This window comes from Anarhichas minor, unplaced genomic scaffold (assembly GCF_050575085.1).
Source record: "Anarhichas minor isolate MPS153535 unplaced genomic scaffold, ASM5057508v1 ptg000058l, whole genome shotgun sequence".
In the NCBI taxonomy this organism is placed as follows: domain Eukaryota; kingdom Metazoa; phylum Chordata; class Actinopteri; order Perciformes; family Anarhichadidae; genus Anarhichas; species Anarhichas minor.
In genome coordinates this window covers 6,876,343-6,896,607 of record NW_027466504.1, presented here as the reverse complement: position 1 = coordinate 6,896,607, position 20,265 = coordinate 6,876,343, and the positions used below count along the sequence as shown (strand labels likewise).

Below are 20,265 nucleotides of genomic sequence, written 5' to 3'. Positions count from 1 at the left end.
ATATAAAGAATGCAAAAACAGCTGAAATATACTGCGGCACGGTACACAATTAATATGCGTAAACAGATATTAATGCTGATGGGAATTACATATAAAAACTATCAGTACGACACATACGTGAACACCTATGAATGAAAAAGACCTCTGTGATTTGTACCGTGTTAATACAGTAGATAGGGTGGTGGGTATCGGGATAAAGTAGCGCTTTTACCATAAAGTACCTTACAAATACATTAAAACAGTGTTCATATGTAAATGAGCTATGACACATTTATAAATAAAGATTGTTCAGCATATATCCACATGTGCAGCTCGGTACCATGAACACAATCTTGAGCAAAAACTGGATTTGACGGAGATGAAGGCCGGTGAATCCGTGGAGGTTTGCGACACAATGAATCAAATCAACATTAAAGAGATGAGTCCGACTCGAGAGATGAGACTAAAATGTAAACAAGAACAGAACATAAAGCAAGACACGCAAATTGGGATTATTGCACTTAAAAAGTCCGTAAAATGATCACCAAGAAGCTTGATAGTCAATGATAGTCATCACAAATAAAGCAGAGAATGAAAAGTCAGTAACAGCAATGTACGTTTGTTCGTTTAATAGAAAAAAAAAAAGAATGTATGAGTCAGTAAACTGGAGAGAAACCAGACTCCCAGATACTAACTTCTTACAGTAACTCTCTCCCGCTCTTTCTAAGAACTCCCATGAATCACTGAGCAGAGTTCGTCCACATCTGTAGCACAGAGGAGGCTCGCAAGCAAAGCTGCCGCGGTCTCCGCCAAATGTGTTTCGTAACATCGGTGGCAAGTTTGAGACTTGTGCTCGAGTGTAAACACGGCAACTACAGCTCCGCCTCATCCACCGTTTGGCCGCATATTCGGCAACCTGCGCACAACTACTACCGCGACCATCTGGTGAACATGAATTTGGCTGCGTGTGCAACAGACTTCTGTGGGTTCACAAGTGCAAACGGTTCTAAATTTGACGTGAATCTCACTCATCCTGTTTAAGTACCAAACAAAGAGGGCGAAGCACCTGCGTGTACTAAAATATCCAACGCATTGAAAAGAAAAGTATATCAAAACTACATCCCTAGCACCTAAAGCAAAGACATGAATGATTCATTTGGCTTTGATCAGTCCCGTTCCTTCCCACTGATTTCACCACATGATATCGATGCATGAGCTACAGCTAAACCTTCATTCGTTTTTCCTTCTCTCTACTTTTTGCTAAGTTTACCCGCCTTCCTTTTGGGCTCGTAGGGTGTCCGTAGAATGCTCGGCGTCTCCTCCATGACGCGCACCAGCAGGTTGTCGATGTAGTCCTCCAGCTCCCTGATGTGGGCGTCCTTCTTCTTCACCACTTCTTTCTGCTTGATGAGTTCCTGCACCACTTCTTCGAAGGACAGATTGCTGTAGGCGAGAACGCTTTCCTTCTTCGCCTCCTGAAAGTGGGAAACAAGGAAAATGCTCAATTCAACCCCCCGGCAGATCTCACACGCTCCATAATCGTCACATGCTGCGTAGATATTCTTTGTAAAAGTGGACTGAAATGGTCGAATGTGAAATGTCAGCATCTGATAACAGAGTTCTCTCACAGTGCAGTGGAGAAAAGGGACTAATTAGACGTGTTGGCCTCACGCGACATTAACTGTCAGCTGTTTATCTCGTTCCCTGTTGCTAATAAAGGCTAATTGAGAGTTTTTAAGACGAGACTGCTGTTGAGGGATTCGGCACAGACGTGTCAATGATTTCCATGGCAGATGTTATGATCTAATACTGTTTAGAAAGAGACTGAAGAGCAGTTTAACTGCTCAAATGGGACTTAGGCTTGACACCCCGGCAAGCAGCTAACATCTTGAGAAGGTTGTTCTCCTTTTACTTTAGTTTCAAGCAAATAAAAGCATGAAAGTATGAACAATAAAGACCTTTGTTCTGAAGGTGGTGGAAATGCCAGGCTGCATATTTCTGCAATTAAAAAGGTCAGGCTAATAAATACCAAAACAAGGATGCAACCCAAGCCCAGCGTGGCTCTTCGAGGACAGCCTCTTTGGACGGAGCGGCGCGGTACGGTATGTGCGGATCATATTGCGCGGCTACGAGAGGAGCTGTAATCGTTTTTAATGAGGGACCACTTTATCGCTTCGGTGCTGGGCATCCTCCCCCGAACGGATAGAGCAGCAAAGCCTTCGCCCTGTTTAAAATACCACACTTATCAGCTTCCACTCCCGTGCACCATTCAAGCCTCGAACTGCCGGGTAAAGACAATGCAGAGGGAGAGCTGGAGCGGGGCGGGGGCGGGGGGGCTGCTTACCGGGTATCTTATCGCTTCTAACCGCGTAGAGGCTAGCGCGGGGCGACACCAACCAAAATGAAATATCTGCCACCGAGATTAAATGTCCAATGCGCGGCGGGTATGGAGAACAGAGCGAGGTAACCTGTTCCTCACGCACAACACACACAAAAAAAAGGCATCTCTCCGAGAAATACTGCACTTAAGCCATCTGAGAGTGACGGACATATGGACGTTGGTGTCACATACAAAGCATGTGTACGTGCACACGCTCTCTCTCTCTCTCTCTCTCGTACACGCGCACAGCATAACAATCAGGAGCTTTAGTGGCTGGTGACAAAGGCCTGGAAATGACCATGAATTGGCAAAGTAATGATGACCGTTCTTCTGCGATCAGTAGTGAGGGGAAGATAAGGCGCACACTTGGCATTCTCCAGTTGTGTCATTACAGTTTCTAATGAGCTCAGCTTTGAGAATCTAAAAGCTCAGTCCTTTGAAATCTCTCACTGCCCCCTTCCCCCCCTCGCCCCCCCCTCCCCGTGTGTGGTTAATTAGGGCCTTGAAGCTCAGGAAATGGGAGCTGCCATTTCTGCAAAGCACTGCGGCGTGCACGGGGGGGGGGGGGGGCCACATGTGTGGATACCGACAGCCCTCAACACCCACAAAGAAAGGTGAGGAAAGCTATTATCAGCATTCTCTTTCTCATTTAGGCATCACTTCAGCTACAGCTCCCTCATAAATACCAATTTTGCTGCGTAATAGTGTGCAGATTTGACACGTTTGTATTTCCAATTGGGAATGCTATTTTTTTTTTTTAACAAAATAAAAAATATAAAAAAGGTGAAGAAAAGTCCTTTAAAAAGGAAAAAACAAATGACATTTCTTTGTCTTTTCTCAACAAAAACCTCCAATTACAGAACAAGTGCAACACACCACTATGACTGACCTCAGTGACCAAAATTTCACACCACTTCAAAATTATGATCGGCTCAGACGCGATGACCGACGGGTGCAGCTGCTAATTAGCTGAACGGCAAATCTGAATTTTCAGAGGCCTCAGAGATCAACGTCACCAGCTGCTATGTCAAATAAAAAATTGTTAAGAGTTCACAATTAAAAATCTAGAATCTGCACGACGCGACACAGGAAGTGAAGACACAGCTGCAACCGCTGGGGTCATTTCCTCTTTTTTAAATCTTCTGTCAGGTAAAACTGATCAACAAATCAATCGCGTGTACGAGCAGCGTTGTGCTGTGCGTCTTACCGGTTTCTTGCCATAGATGTCCTTCTTCTTCTTGTGGCCAAACGTGATGTCTTCATATCCTTTTGACTTTTTATCACTGCGAAGCAATCAAAAGGGAAGTCAGTATTCACGCGAAGGCTTTACAGTGAATATTTATCGCCACTCGACTAATAAAAAGGCTCTCAGGTGTCCATCCCTGTGCTGATAAAGCACATTTGGATATTTAGGGTGACTCACGTAGCTTATTAAGAAATAAAACATGCGTTATGGCATGTTTTTGTGAGTAAGTTCATCAATAAATTATGTATTTTAACCGCTTTTTTGTGTGATAAATGACCACTGAGCTACAGTGCGGCAAAGGAAGCAGTAAAGATGATGGACTGGTGCCCACAGAGATAAGTGGTTAATTGGGTGGTCTATCTCTGCAGTGGATCTCATTACTATAGCTCAGAGGGCTTCGTTATCAAGGCCGGGCTCTCTAAAGAGCCACTAATGACACCTTCCACTCCGATAAACCAGAACTCAGCCACGGCGCTCACCAACTCCTGATGGAACACAGGGAAGAGACGCAAGCAGCTCGGTGGAAACGTCTGAACAACACTCGACAACAGAACGAGAGATGGTAGATTTCCATCAACGAGGTATTCGAAACTTCATGAGAATGCTGTAACCAATATCCTGTGGTGCTTGTCTCATGGGGTAGCAAGGTCACGTGTTGGGGCCGATCTATGATCAAGAGTGAGACGAACCTCTGCTGCACACGTGCTGAATGCAGACTCTAGCCTCGCGCATGGAGGCTAAATAATAAGGCATGGAAGGACTCGTATAAGAACAAATATTATATTATATTATATTTATATTCAAAGCCTTTCAGCGGTTTGTTTCATAAAAGCGCATTGATGAGAGATGTACAAATCAAACAACAAGAGCATATATTGTATATGTATGTTTGCCAGACAGAGGGACATTTACAGAAGTAGTTCCCTCAGGGGGAAGTATTCTGGATTTATAAATAAGGCGCTCGAAGCCCGAGAGGGAAAAATTAGCAATCGGACGCGAGGCCATTTTCGTAGCGTCTCCTGGATTATATTTAATCTCAAAGAACTGACATAGTGATGGGTTGGATGTGTTGAGGTCGACTGCTAACTGACTCATTTAGGGTTAGGGTCATAATATTGACAGACAAAAGAGATTCAACTCTGCCATGTTTAAAAACTGGTTTAAAGGGTACAGATTATATTCTTTCTAATTATTTTTTTTAATAATTAACCTTTTTTTTTTTAATGATGCTTGCTCGGTAAATTATTTTCTGAAAAGGTGTAATATTACATCTTTTGTATTCATGGTCATTTTTATCTTTTAAATTTCGTTATCCACTTCGGGACAATCGTATTTTGTAAAAACAGTGTTTTGTATACTCGGTGATTAATTAATGGACGGTCTATAAGGGAACCAGAAACAACCTAAAAAACCCTCACGCTCATGAAAACAAGTGGAACATGTTGCGTGAGATGACTAAGCGGTGTACTGGAGGACAGAAACAAGAAGCTACCTGGCTTTGTAGCTGGAGATGAACGGGTTGGTGTCTGCCTGCGAGTCTCCGCTGAAGGGGTTGGGGGAGCGCAGGTCTCCAGAGCTGCCCGAGCGGCCCGCGTTGTTGGTCTTGCGACCCTCCTTCTTTCCCGTCACGCGTTCCAGTAGGCTGACCTTCTCCTTTTTCTCCTTCCGCTCCGCCCGGTCCCACGGCTGCCCGTGCTCCCCCTCGAACGGGTTGCGGTTGCGTGGGAGCGTGGCATACTTCTGTGGCAGGGTGTCACTGATACCAGTGAAAGGGTCACTGTGCGCCTCTCCGTCCTGGTAGCCTGGCACCACGCTCTGGGAACGCCGGTGAGGGCCGCCTGACAAAACCAAACGCAGCACGTCAACGTATTAATATCCACCCGTCACTAATCACATTTTAAAAATGTTTTGCGATTATCCCGTGACAGAATTTGGGATGATGCAATCTGACTTTTTAATGGCCAACACCACCGATTTGATTTCATTAGAACGGGTAAATTGCAAACTGATCAATGTTTGTTTTCTGTTCATGAACCCTTTTTTAAATTGATGTTACAGTTTTACACAGATAAAAGGAACTTCATTCTTAATTAACATTTGCGTTGTTTTAGTTAATTTCCAAGTTGATCTTGTGGCTCTTCCAACTAAAATCACACCACAAAAGGAACATTTATTTGGGAGCAGTACGGACATTTTGTTGTATTATTTCTACCCTCCAAATCTGCTATTGTGTCCCTCCCACCCTCAGAGCTCTGGATAAGTTCCTCTCCTCTGCATGCCAATCTGAATAATAACAACGACGCATGATAAAGTCAAAATTTAACTGCCTCAGATAGCAGAGATCGGACAGTCATGGCGGAGCGGCCAGTGAGTTGAGGAATGCTTATTTATTGACTTGTCTGGTTATTTCTACATTTATTAAATAGCAGACTATTCTGATAGTTGCCTGGTTGCTTGAAGCTTCCACTGGCAAAAGTATGAATTTTACTGCTTCAGCACAAAATGACCATAACGTATCACATTCATTAGGAAATAACCTTCACCAATTAACCAGATTCTTAGCGATGATTAAAGACATTGCAGTCCGGCCCAGTCTTGTCCATCCTTAAGCTTTTTTTGGTTGCTACACAACACAGACAGCATAAGTGAGCATCCAACGGCAATTCAGCACAGACAACATCATTATCATAATGCAACAATTGTGTTGGAGCTCTGTATTATTGTTTTGAAAATTGTGACTATTGTTTGCATTGATTACAGCTACAGCAAGTCAAGGACAGAGGGGGGCCACTCTTACACTGGTTAGCATCAGAGATCAATAAAGCACGCGCACACACACACACACACACACACACACACACACACACACACACACACACACACACACACACACACACACACACACACACACACACACACACACACACACACACACACACACACACACACACACACACACACACACACACACACACACACACACACACACACACACACACACACAGAGAGAGAGAAAGGGACATGAATGATCTAAACAGTGTAACTATCTACTTTACTTCAGGTTGAAATAGCTTTTACTGTGACTATCTTTATATCCTATAGCTCTGGGACTTCCATCGACCTCTACTGATGGCCACGCGACACTGCAACGGCGTCCCATGTTAAGAGCACGACAGTCCCACAAGAAAACAAACGATACTTAATGAAGACCAGGTAGACAACTAAACCTTTGTGTAAGGAGACACCATACCACGATGAAAAATAGTGTCGTTACAATGCTGCTCAGTCATTTTATTGCTTCAGAATGAGGCCTTTTATCCTTAAATACGTAGCTGAGACACCCGTCTGTTTCCTGTACCACCGTCCTTCATCCTTAAAAAAAAGAGGATATGAGAAGGTAGCAAGGACTCACTGATCACTAAGGACTTGACTATCAGGTCCATGCAGACATGTGCCAAGCAGCAATACAAGCTTACCTATTACCCCTTAAATTATTAATTAAAAATAATGAAACAAACATCTGCAACAAATCTGAAAGACAGCAGCTTTTGGTCCTCACCGCTCTCTTCTATGGAGTTCATGGAATCCAGTTTGGGCCTAAAGTGGGTCCCGATGAGATCCGACATGGAATGGGCCGCAGAGAGTTTGTGGGCCCCGGCGAGCAGCGGCCTCTTGGCCTTGGCTTCAGGCTGGGGTTGCGGTTCGGGTGCAGAGGACTGCTGGTTGGGCTCCGAGTCGCACATGGCGGAGCGCGGCAGGATGGCGGAAGACGCGTCGCTGAAGCCGCCGCCGTCGTGTTTGCGACCCTTCATTTTGTCCTTGAGCTTGGAAAAGGGCGAGCGGGGCTTCTCCTTCATGGAGAGGTCGAACATGCTGGCCGTCATGTTGTTCCTCATGAACTGGATGCTCACTTGGATGCGGCCTCGGTCTTTCCTCTTCTTCCCCGGCTTGGACTCCAAGGAGTACCAGCTGCAATGAGAGCGGAGGACGCTTATGGCAGAGCAAAAATTCAATGAGACGATTTATATAAAAGAGCAGCAGGATTTCATGAAACATCTTGTTGATTACACGTAATTCAGGAAGACAGGTTTACAAAGTCAGAGTGGGGTAAAAGTCTTTACACTATCAAACTAAATGACAAAAGGGAAAAGAAAACAGCCCACATTCTTTCTAATGTGCTCTACCTACCTCTTTGTGGACATCACTGAAAAGGCTAATTTGAGCAGACTAATCCAAAAGCTACACACAAACGCAGGGGGCTTAAATCGTTTCAACTTTTTTTTTTTTTTTTTGACACAAGTGAGAGTACAATTTATCATTCAGAGGATAAACATTATTCTTTGAAAACGGAACACAAGGAATAGCCTGCTGCTGAATAATATAGACCATTTCAGGCCGCTCTTGGGCTCCTATTTGTTTAACCTCTCTGCTTCTTCAACTGGAAGTAATGGGATTTATGCGTTCACTCCGAGCGAAATAAAAGTGGCATTTGCACAAATCTGGCCTTTGTTCAGAAATGCAACGACCGGCAATTGGGAAATTGCAAAGCCACGTCGCAGGACAGCTCAACAGTTCATACATGCTAATGAGACATATCCTCGGTGTTACAGGGCCGCTGACAATGTCCTTTAAGAAGCCAGCGTCGGGATGAAACGACGGCCGGTCAATGTATTCTGTCTGCGTTTGGAACATCAATCTAAACTATGGTCACATCAATAGAGTTTTGCACTCGCCCACCTCCATCATGGTGCAGTTTGATCAATATAATTCATTGTTCTAACCCGTTAAACTGAACTGACTTAAAATGGCACATTTTGCTCAGATTCGTTTTTCTTTGTTTTCATGCAATTGCTGATATTTCTTCCTGGATTTATGTGGATATTTGTAGTATCCCTGGAATTCCAGCATAAAATATCCGTCATCAGTTAGTATTGTTTTTTTGTCAAACGCAGCTGTTGAGCGCTATTCTAAACCGTCTAGCTCGTGGCCCAGGAGCCCTGTCATGAAAGGCCTTGCCGGGTCCGATTCCCAGGCTGCTTGCCGCGCTCAGTCTGATCAGCAGCCACAGCATGCCGCTGCCGTGGCACCTCACGTGTGTCTCAAGGCCAAGATAAACCTCCCCTGTGCTCGGAGCCACAATCCTCCCACTCGGGCCGGGACCGCTGGGAAACTCCTCACAATCAACAAACACAGGTGTGCGATAATTATGGGCTGCCTACTCGGATATCAGGACGGGCTTTCCTCCCCAGTATGTCGGTTCAAAAACATTGCGGACGCACACGGACCCGCTGTGGAGCGTGGGTACGGCATCGAGGGCCCCCGGACGTTCATTGTCGAGTGCGCCTGCAGTGTGGGATTAGGCCAACAACCAACGGGAGCATATCCATTACTGAGCCCTGGCTGAAAAAGTGCACGGCCTCGAGGTGCATCGGCTCAGGCTCCTAAAACAAATAAGACCCATCCACACTGATTAGAACATATTGTGATTCTCCCAACTGATGGGCAAAGAGGAAGTGTGCTAATGTCTTTCTATGTTGAAATGTGCAGTGAGCTAATTAACACCAGATCCAGTTTGGTAATTCTGTTCCTATTTGCTTAATGCGGGGTTAATAAACGTGTGTGTGCTGAACTTGTAGGGGTCAACGCCCCCAAGTTCAGCCTAATATGATGTGGCCTTTTCAACCTATGGTGATATGTGAGAGTAGCTGACTCCACCTTTGTGCATTATCTGCTCCAGCCTTTCATAGTCATTTCACAAGGGGACAACCCTTAACTAAGCACACACTAGGCATAGGGAAGAGGAAACGCCAGGACGAGCCAGCTGTTAAGAAAAGGGCTGACTCACTTTCAAATCAATATCAGTCCTTTAGAGACTCTCCACTTCACCTGCCTTGCCTTGCCTTGCATTCCCCCCCCCCCAAGACAAAAATGAAAACACCAGGAGAATAAGTAAACTCTACACAGTACAGGCCAAGATTCAAACCCAGGTAAATTTGGCAGTGTGAGAAAAAGGCAACTCTCACATTCACACACACCTTTAAAAACAATTGTCTAGGAGTACCTTACAAGACATGTTTAGCCAGCTCTGCGAGTATCAATTAGGCCAACTGTTTGCTCGCCATGTCAGTGATTAAGCTAAAAGTAATCTTTTAACAATGGAGGCCAATTCATGGCTGCGCCTCAAGTAGAGAGTCAACAATATCGAAAGGTTCAACCACTCTGTAGAAACTGAGCACAAATGTAAGAACTCATCTGTGGTAGTTGTGTTGGATAGTTTAAAACTGAAGAGCTGTGAGAGCAGTTCACCTACAAGAAAAAAAAAAGAAAAGCTGCTCTTTGAATTAAAACACGTTTGTGTAATAAAACGAAGTCATAAAACAAGTGTATAGATCATTAAATCATGTGGTGTGTAGGAGTTAGGTCACGGAGTTAATTGCGAACAGAGCACAAAATATAACACACAACAAAAAAACAATACATTGGTGTTATGTGTAACCTAATATGGCAAAAGCTTGTGTAGAAACAAAAAATATTTTAGTTCATGCTGTAATCCACTTATGACTGGAATAGTTGTGCAACTATTTTCCACTTCCTCACAAAAGTCTAGGCGTCAAGCAGCAGCATGACTGAGCTGGAGTTGCAAAGTACATGAATGCTATAAGAGTACTGCATACAAACGAGCTCAGACACTGAACATGTGCTGTTGAAGACGTCTGAAATGTACCACACACACAACACACTCATCTGTGACCGTATGGAGAACAGATGGATGATTAATAGTATCAATATCAGCCCTTTAGAGACTCTTGAATTAGATTTTTCATTTTAACTTCATGTTGGCTTAAAATGAACACAAAGAACATTTTTTGAGGATTTGGCATTTTGTATGGGCGGTTCCGCACATTTTCTTTTGCACATTCTGCTCGAAACCTCCGGGCAGAAGAGTGAAACAGTAACAGATGTAAATATAAAATGAATGGCTTGCTGTGAAACAGCGTGCCTTGAGGTGAGAACTTGGACTTTAGAGCTACTATATATATATATATAGATAGATATATAGATATAGAGAGAGATGACACTTACTCAGTTTTCTTCCGTTGCTTGTTGTCAAAGATTTCATTAAGGTTGATGGACCTCTGACCCAGGAACTTGTCCATCCCCACCAAGGACCGGTGCATCACGATAAGGCAGAGTTCATATACGTCTGGGTTGCCCTCCAACAGTAAACCGGGTAATTCAAACGAGGCTTCCTCTTTCCAGACGGGGCTAAGCGTCTTCTCGGCCACCGACGTCGAGTACTTCTCTTTGCCCAGCTGGATGATGGTGTAGGCATCGTTGGTGCCATTTTTGCCCTTGGGCTGTAAACCGGTTGCTTGCAGAACAGTGGCTTGGACATGGGTTGGAAACCACTTTTGAGACTGCTCGCCCAGTGACATCGTCAGCACTGGATATCAACTGAGGGCCATTGAAAACAAACTAAATGATAATTTATGTACTTAGTGTATTTAGGAAGCGTGATGTGCAAAAAGCAGCAAACATGGTTCACTATAGTTTGCCGTCCATGTCAGTGTGGCGTGTGCGCCGACAGTAGCAACCATTACAAGCAATGACAAGTCTGACAAACTGAGCAAGTCTCATCTTCTGTTGAATCACAGATGTCCAAGCCACCGGTGAGTCATCTGAACAAACAGAGGAAGAAACAGGACAGGGTTAGCATCTTTCCCAGAACCATAACATGACTCACGAGGGTGTACGGGGAACATCGGGTTTAAGCCGGCTAATGTTTTCAGTCAGCATTCATAGCAATAACTTGCACAAATACGTGATTTCGGAGTAATTACAGGAAATGTCACGACTAAAACAGAAGTTATATTGTGCTGTATGATTTAGTACAGTAACTATTAATAATGCTCCCTACGCTGGAGTATCAAGAAACAGATGATCTCATCCAGTGACACATTTGGTGCTGGTCCATTGTCACTGAATTAGTAACGGACTCAGTGGGATGATGTTTCATGTCTTCTCTCCAAATGCATCTTTTTTTGAATATAGGGCTGAGAATAAGAAACTGTAATGTTACTAGCAGCAAGAGTGGGTGTCAAAGTGTACTTTTCACTACCTGTGAGCAGCACCAGGTTTCATCTCTAGTCGACTCCTCCATAAGGTTTGTGTCTCTGGTGTTCGATATGAAATGAGACTAGGTTTCATTCACAAATTTAACGTTATAAGAAAACTCAGCTGCATATCACAGATTTGACACAGCCACGTGAGTTGTATTAGGGTGGAATTTACTTTGAAGTGAGCATCTATCCTCGGGTTTGTCACAACGAGCCGAACTGCTATGAAACTAAACGGCTGGTCTACTCAAACATTAAAGCAACCTAACAACACCACGAAGCCATATTACCGCATGAGGCTTTGTCATTTTTGCAGAATAACGTTAGCTATGTGCGGCTAGCTGCTGAGCTAGCAAGCACACACAGAGCATCTCACTCTCTCTCTCTCACACACACACACACACACACACACACACACACACACACACACACACACACACACACACACACACACACAGCTGCTTACCTCGGTGTCATCGTCTCCGACACTAGGAGGACATTCAGAACTTCAGCTCAGCGGAGTCTGGCTTCACAAATACATTCGTGCGACGGTTCCTGAGGAAAACGCCAGCTAGTGTTAGTTGTCGCTGCTGCCGCTGTTGTTGCTATCCATCGCTATTCACTCCTGTCGGGCCAGCGACGAGCTTTACTTCCTAGTCTGACGTCACTTCCACCTCACCCCGGTGGAAGTTCAAGCAAGGGAAAAAAAAAAAGGTGGTGGCACGCGCTCGCGCGCACACACACACACACACGGTCGCGCACTACAAACTGCGGCTGCAAAGCTTCTAGAATGTTGATAAGACAATTTAACAATCGTGGTAAATATTGCAATACGTAAAAATAGAAAGAAAGACAGAAAAGAAACACGAAAAAGAAGAAGAGGAAGAAGAAAAGACGTTTTCCCGCTGCCGGTGTTGTGTTGTGGGTATGCTGCACAGGTAGGAATGAGAGGCTATGCAAATTATTTTCTCCTCTGTGAGATATGGTTATATTTATATATGTGTGTGTGTGTGTGTGTGTGCTCGGGGAGGGGGGGGGGGGGGGGGGGGGGGGGGGTGTGCACTTTACTTGAGAGAGGTAAATCATACAAACATGGGAAGTGCTTTTGTCTCATGAGTGGGACATGGAGGTGCAGATAAGGGGTTCACTTGAATGAACACAGACATGCTTGTCAACCCACTTGACAAGTGCATCTTAACCAAACACACCTGCCCATGTTGGTTTTATCGTTCTGCAGTGCAGTGTGTACACACACCACCGGCCTGAGGCTCCGCCTGGGCCATCCATCAAACTGAGATTATTGCATTTATCTAGAGTACATCTCTGAATGAAATGCTGAGGCTTAGTGAAATATTAGCCCGTACAAAAATGTGAGTCAGATAGCATTTAATACATTTGAGGATCTCCCCCTCATGTTTTGCATTAACTGTTGGTGTCAACATTAAGTGAATGATGACAGCACAATGTCACCTTGTCAGGATGTGGATGTGGCAAAAAATGTAGGCTATAGGTATCACTGTGAAGTGGCTTTTTTAAGGTAAAAACTTATTTTCACCACACAGATGCTATTTTAACCAGTGTTCAACCAACCGAATGATTGATAAACATTTTAATAACAACACGTTTATACAAATAGCATGTTTTAAAATGTAATTTAAAGTTGCACACAATGTGTCTCAGGGTTTCTATATCATCATAAAATCAAACCATTCCAGTTTCCCATTTTTATTTTATTTCCCCCAAATAGCTGAACATCCTCTTATTCCACGCTGTCTGACAGTATCGACAATATTCTAGATGTTGTGTGCCTCATTTTATACACATTTCCCCCAAAATCAGCCTGACGTGTTTGGTATCTCTGGAAAGAAGACTTTAAGGTTGGCAATATGGTAATATAAAATCTGAGATGATACACATTTATCAACCATTTGTCACCGTTAATGCTGTTAGCTCTCCCTTCCCCCTCTGAATCAGCGAGCAGAGCTGTTTTATTCATAGATTTCTCTCCGTATATTTGCATTTTGAAGATTCTTGCTCTTGAGTGTATGGTGGCCAGCAAGGGACAAAGTTTGAAGACAAGCAAAACCGGCCACTGTTTCCAACTGAAGGAGAGATCGGATAAGGCTGCCCAGTCTAACAATGGAATATGCTTAAAGTATTCACACAGCTCTGGGATGTCTCCAGTCCTTCTCAGGAATACTTTATTATCTGTTGTGGTTAGCAGTGTCAGGTTGAGCCGAAGGAAATAACCGCCAGAGGCATGCGTATACGCCATCAGGGTCACGACACTCTTCCTTAATTTGACAATAAGTCAAACACTTTCATATATTACGCTCTATAGGAACGTAATACCACTGTGCTGCTCCTTTGTGAGATAAAACATGAAAGACGCTGCATTCCAACATCACTTGTATCCTTTTATTACTCCCCTCTACGGAGAATACAAAGGTGCATATGAAAACAGAATATCACGCCATAAATTAGAGAGTAAGGACCCGCTCCACTTTGTGAGGGAATAACGCTGAAGGTCATAAACTGTCCGACATGTAAGTGAACCTGCATGCGTGGCCGGGGTCCACATGTTGAGCCATATTAGCTGTGGCCCCTAACGGCCGCCATCCACTCCGTGCACATGGTTCTGGTTTAGGCCCATTTCTCCAACACTAGATAGGTTGTATTACATTTATTAAACACTTTCAAAAAAAATCTCTGGCTGCAAGATTGTCCATCTGTTGAGGACAAGAGGAAATATATGAAAGAGGCATATAGGGCGCAGCGGGGAGAGGGGGGGAACAGTTGTGATGTCAGTGCCGGTCTTAATGTGGTGCCGGTCTATAAGTCCTGGACGGATGACTGATTTAAAAGGTATAGCTTTTAGCCGAGTGAACAGTTAGATCACGGATGAGTTTTAATAAAAAAAGAAGGAGAAAGGCACACAAATCACCTCCGCTTTGCTCTCAGGAATGTTTCTGTGCTTTGATATATAGGTGCAGATGTGCGACTGCAGCGTGACGAGCGGAGCTTAAAAGGGGCTGCTAAGCTGGGGCAACATGTCAGCCCGGTGACTCCCTAAAGGCCTTGATTTCTACCTTGTAACCTCCAGGAAGAGTTACTGAAACTACAACGTCCACAACTCACTGGTCAATGAGCTCTACAGGTGCTTTTTGTTTGTTGACTCGTTTTAAAAACAAAAGAGCAGGAACATCGAGAGAAGCAATGAGGAAATCTAAAGCTGCTTATATATAAATATATATATATATATATATATATATATTTGGTAGATTTGTCATCGGATCCCCAAACGTATCAATAATACAAGAAAACTAAATCCCACCAATTCCTAATCCAACCATCCAGCTAGCGTGGGTTTGTTTGTGCAGGAGGAGTTCCCCTTCCTGCCTGTCAATCACACGATGTGCACAGCTCTCCACTCTGCAGCCAGCCATTACACAAGGTTCCCTCTTTCTTGGTTCGCCATGTTTGACTGTGCCACCAAGGCGAAGCTGTGCCCTTTTCTGCCTTCAGCAGGACAGCGGGTGAGGTCGTGTTGTGGAGGCCGGACGTCATGCAGCACTGGTGTAACCAGAGCGGTTGTTGCGTCTGCGTTTTCAGCCGTGGTTGTAGTCCTGCTGTTCTAGTCCTGCTGTTCTAGTCCTGCTGTTCTAGCCTCGTTACCCAAATCTGTTTGTGATTGTCTGCAGTGAAGGGTGTCTGGTCTGTGCTGTAGCCTTTTGTTGGGGATGTTGGGCTATTAAATGGTAGACGGACTGCAGTTTTAAAGGCCCTAACAGACTACTTTACAATTTGCATTCACCCGTTCATACACCGATGGCGATGGACACTCGTGGACAGGAGGAGCCAGGAACCAAACTCAGCCCTGTGATCAGTGGACGACCCGCTCTATCTCCCGAACCACAGCCACCCCCCCCAACAGCCCGAGCTCAGCATACTGGGCTATGAAGTGATGGGAATGAGCACCTCCAAGCTTGAGACTACTAACTTTATTGCCCCCTTGGTTTGGGGAAAAAGTTGTAACCCCAAGTGAAGGAATCGTCTCAGAGACGTATACCTTGTTCAACAGTGAGGCCAGAATGGAGCTAGAGATCAGGTGCAATGATGCGATTGTCCTGGACAGTCATGGTGAAGACTAACCTATCCCATCTTCCCTGGAAACCCTTTAAAATGACATTTTAAAACAGACAACTTAGCTCTTTAGATTATTGTGTCAAGTGCCCCGCCCCTACTGTAAGAACCCAAAGATTCAGATTTTGATAGACACATTTCAAACAGAGAACTTTGTCTTCTGTTCCAAGTTTGACAAATTGAAGAAGTCCCAAAAGTCATCCATCCATTTAATCAGAAATGGATGATATGTTTCTATTTTTCATATCCTTATCAATAAACATGAAATGGACTTCATCTATAATCTCAACCCAAAATCACACAAACAAATAAAGCTTTTTTTCTCTTCAGGGAGACAGTTGAACCAGCTTCTATAGGTGATGCACCTGAATGTCCAGATCTTTTACTTTCAGGTAAGTTCTGCTTCTCATACTGTTGAATTCATCCAACAAAATATTTGTAATTTAGGTTTGCACCAAACATCAACAGACCATCTTTCCTGTCATGTGCTGCAATAACTTTACACACAGATAGTGAAGTTGCAAAGTCAAAGTAATTGCCTTATTAAATCTGAAAATACCCAAATGTGTTGTGGAGGAAACGTTAACAGCTAAGCATTGATTGTTTAAAGACGCTACGCTATAACTGCGAGTAAAGCAATGCAGGTTAGCAGCCTCTCCGTGTCCCCGCAGGCCTGTAGATTAGTGCATTGGTACATGCACAGTTTAATGTCAGCAGCACACTCTGAGGTCATGCTGAGCGGGTCAGTGGAGAACAGGTGTCCGTCCCGCACCCGTAATGAAAAGACCCAGGCCGGAGGAAGCCCCCACACGTGTATGCCCTGCAGTCAGCCCCGTACAGGATGAAATAATTCATCAGAACTGTTCAGAGGGGGAAAAAAGTTCAGAGGCATGCTAATGACAAGAGCATGTTCGCAGAGAAAAAGGAAAGCTGTCCGCTCTGGATGAATTGGGGACGGCAGAACAGAGGTTCGGCCATTTCCAATATCTTTGTATAATCCATGTAGAGGGCTCGCAAATGTCCAATAGAAATCTGTGGTTTTGTAGCACATGGTCCATGCGTGCATGTTGTGCTCTCATGGCTTGTGGGGATTTCTTGTTGTATATTCCCAGATTATAAATGTTGGAGAAAGAACGTTGATTTTTTAATTTTTAATTTTATTTCTGTCAATGCTATTTAATCAACTGAAAATATAAAATATGCTCTACTTTATTCTGTAAAAACCCTGCTGCTGGAGACCGAATTTTCCATCCTCAGAATAGAGATGCAACCGGATTTTACAGTGGAATGATTTCAAGTAATTTAAAGTAATGAATGTAGAACATGCTGTAAATGAGTCTCTCCACATTACCATTTTCATAAGACGGTGGAATTTATGATGTACCGGTATTTGCATAGCCAATAGGACATATGTTTATACATCTTAACTTAACAAGCAGTGAGATTTAGAGACTGTGCATTGAAAAAAAACACACACAAATATAAAGTAGTATACCTTAGCCCTACAGAAAAAAAGAGTGGGATGTATCATTACGTTCACCAGCCTTCAAAGCTCGAAGCAGAAAGGAATCCGCTTATTACCAGCTTCTACAAGGATAAACATCCCACACAGCTACTCAGTCTGCACAGTTTTATAGCAATTTGCCTATATTAAGTATCAAATTAACATTTTTCTTCTACACACATTTACACATTGAGCAGAAAATGGCAAAGTCAGACTTGTGTATGGCTGAGATGAAACTTTAATGATTCCTGTAGGGACTGAAAACTGAAACCACAAATACTGACTATTAGGTTACATGAATAAAGTATTTATGAATAATTGTGTGCAATGCAAATTGTGCAAAGATTACTCAATATGTCATCTAAATGTATTGCAGTGCACAATGAATTAAACAGATATCGCATTTTTTGTCAAATAGGCAACTAATTACAATATGGCATATGAATAACTATTATATAACCTAATATATTATGTAATAAATGTTTTGAATATTTTTACATTTGTGAGAAGAATTTAATGAATCTTGAACCAAGGAATCTGGGGAACAAGTATTTTACTTTTTTGATCAGGAGTTCATGAACCGGCAGGTAAAGTGTTTTAAAAGCGGCCACTTTGTTGTCGCTGGTGAGTCAATATTTGCACCGAAGCCTCAACTTCCCCCCCCCCATAAATCGGAAATCTGTAAAGACATTTTTGAGCGATCCTGCAAACAACATTAAAAACTGCAATGTAAAACCCCGCTAACCAATAAATTCACTTTGCAGATGTGGATAACAAACAGATTCTGGAGATAAAGACGTGCATTAACAGCAGTCCGGCGCAATCATTCACCAAATAAAATGGTACAATTTAAACAAAATCAGGTACAAAATGAATGTCCTGCTATGTTTGATGTTTAAAGAATTAGCTAACATGGGTGATGGGAGACCGCAGCAACAGAAGAAGACACAAAAAGTGATATATTGAGTGAATGACGTTTGTATTAAAAAAGATATCTGTCGGTAATAAATCAAAATCCACCGACAACTGTTTCCCATTCCCATACATCAGTGTTCTCTGCTGGCCCTCTGCTACTAAATACAGTGCATGCTGAAGTTTGAGGGTGCACGTGAAAGAACAATCTACCAGACACACAAAGTCAAAAAATGGATGGATGATTTCACGTTTCCACCCCTTAATCTCCCTAAAAACCTCTCTTAATGCTTGTGTTGCATTAAGCGAGATGGAGGTTTATAGAGTCTCAACACAAAAGCATAATTACACTGTACGGTAACAGCTTTAAAGATGCCAAAAATGTCAGGAAGGTCACAAATGATAAGATAAAGTCTCCCCCCCCTCCCCCCCTTTAGGTCGATGACCTTTGTGTTCACTCCGCTAAAGGCCAAGAAAGTGTGAGCAGCTCCAGGGTACCAGGGAAGAGCGTGCGTTGCTCTGCTGAAGATATCCGGTCGCCGTTCCCTGGAGTCGTTCCTTGCTCAGGTCAGACACACTGCTGCTCTCTGTCATCATCCCTCTTGTTCTTCGTCTTCTCCGGGACACGTCCCCGACGCTCTAATCTCCCCACGCTACGTCCTCACGTGGGTCAGCATGTCTTCCAGATGTCGTGATCATATAGCAGCTTTCGCGCGTTCACAGCCTTTTGCTTTGTCTTTATTTAAGCGCAGGTTCTGAACAGTTTTTAATCGACACAAAGTCCTCACACCTCTGTGAACCGGTGATATGTCGACGATTAGGAAGTCATTTTTACATGTGTGACAACAAAGGTCGAGGTCTGTGATGGAGAAATGCTGAAGTATTGTCTCGTTTCTTTGGTGCATGTCATATCAACCACAAAAGGTCACACAGATGACATTAAGCAGAGCCGACATCTCTGATTGGCAAGTTGAAGCTCGTGACCTTTTTGTGGTGTACACAGTCGTAACTCTACTGCCATTTCTTGATATTAACATGACAACTGATAATGACAATGTTTCGTAGATCTTTTGTTTTTTAAGCATTAAGGTGTGCGAGACATTTCTGTTCTCGCTGCTCCGACACAACCACAGTCACCTGAGCGGCAGTTGGAAAGGAAGGACTCTGATGTCTTTTGTCAACTCTCTCACACACAAACAACTTGTAGTTCATCCCTTGAAAGGAAGCGAAACCAGATTCTTCATCGATGAACACGTGACAAACTGAGTTCCACTGAGACTATCAATAATACGTGAAACCGACTCAATCACGGCACACCTGACAGTTAATCCCTTCAATTTGAATTGATTCCGACAACAACACGGTGCGCCGTAAGCCTTTCCATCTGTTTGTAAATAGTTTACCCGTTTTCAATTATGAATATGTTTCAAACCTCATTCTAATGCCTGTATATAAAAAAAGAGTCACAGTCAAACATGGCTTTTGCCACAAATCTGCTATTTTTCCAGCAAAAAAAGGCCAATTTGATGCTCATCATGTGCCCTGGTGTACCTAAGAGCTGTTTAAAGAACATCAATGCAAAGCGGGATTAAATATTCCTGTATTTTGCTAATCATTTATGAAATGCATAATTATCTCAGCCGCTTGTTGAGTGGATTAGGGATCATTCTCTCTCAGTGTATATATAGTGTCTACCTAACCCTTTCAAACTCCCCAATAGAAATATTCCGAATAATTCGTACGTATATAGTTGGCAGAGCTGCACTCCGGTTCATATTTCATGCAATGTGACTGACTAATCCATGAAATGTGTGGGTGGGATGATTAACACAGACACCAGCCACTGAAAATATGTTTTCTTTGAAACTCTGAATGCGATACCAACATGAAACTATGAATAATTGGCAGAGAATGGCAGCCTGTGTCGATTTAGAACTCGAAAAAGCAGTTTATGACTAATTGTGTTAAGTGAAAATAAAGTGCA

The 20,265-nt window shown here is 43.4% G+C and overlaps 1 protein-coding gene and 1 long non-coding RNA gene across 3 annotated transcripts in view; one reads left to right on the top strand and one right to left on the bottom strand.

Annotated features, from left to right (window-relative positions):
- Positions 1-593: 593 nt before the first annotated feature.
- Positions 594-12,380, bottom strand: rab11fip2 (RAB11 family interacting protein 2 (class I)). Of its 2 annotated transcripts, XM_076076649.1 has the most exons (7): positions 12,189-12,380; positions 11,725-11,779; positions 10,689-11,284; positions 7,165-7,574; positions 5,098-5,443; positions 3,567-3,642; positions 594-1,454 (listed from the first exon to the last, which is right to left on the bottom strand). In XM_076076649.1, the coding sequence occupies exons 3-7, from the start codon at positions 11,039-11,041 to the stop codon at positions 1,230-1,232; spliced, it is 1,410 nt and encodes a 469-aa protein (XP_075932764.1). In that variant the 5' UTR covers positions 11,042-11,284; positions 11,725-11,779; positions 12,189-12,380; the 3' UTR covers positions 594-1,229. The 2 variants fall into 2 exon arrangements, with proteins under 2 accessions (XP_075932764.1, XP_075932763.1); XM_076076648.1 differs by lacking the exon at positions 11,725-11,779.
- Positions 12,363-20,265, top strand: part of LOC142932659 (uncharacterized) — a 40,469-nt gene continuing 32,566 nt past the window's right edge. The window contains exons 1-4 of the long non-coding RNA XR_012947512.1: positions 12,363-12,660; positions 14,710-14,879; positions 16,196-16,257; positions 18,719-18,848. This is a non-coding gene — a long non-coding RNA (uncharacterized LOC142932659). The remainder of the gene's footprint in view (positions 12,661-14,709; positions 14,880-16,195; positions 16,258-18,718; positions 18,849-20,265) is intronic.

Excerpts from the sequence above, each read along its gene's own strand:
- rab11fip2 (XM_076076649.1), bottom strand. The coding sequence starts at position 11,041 with ATGTCACTGGGCGAGCAGTCTCAAAAGTGGTTTCCAACCCATGTCCAA. Across the intron at positions 5,444-7,164 it reads GAACTCCATAGAAGAGAGCG|GCGGCCCTCACCGGCGTTCC; the intron begins GTGAGGACCAAA and ends TGGTTTTGTCAG. Across the intron at positions 1,455-3,566 it reads ACATCTATGGCAAGAAACCG|GAGGCGAAGAAGGAAAGCGT; the intron begins GTAAGACGCACA and ends TCCCACTTTCAG.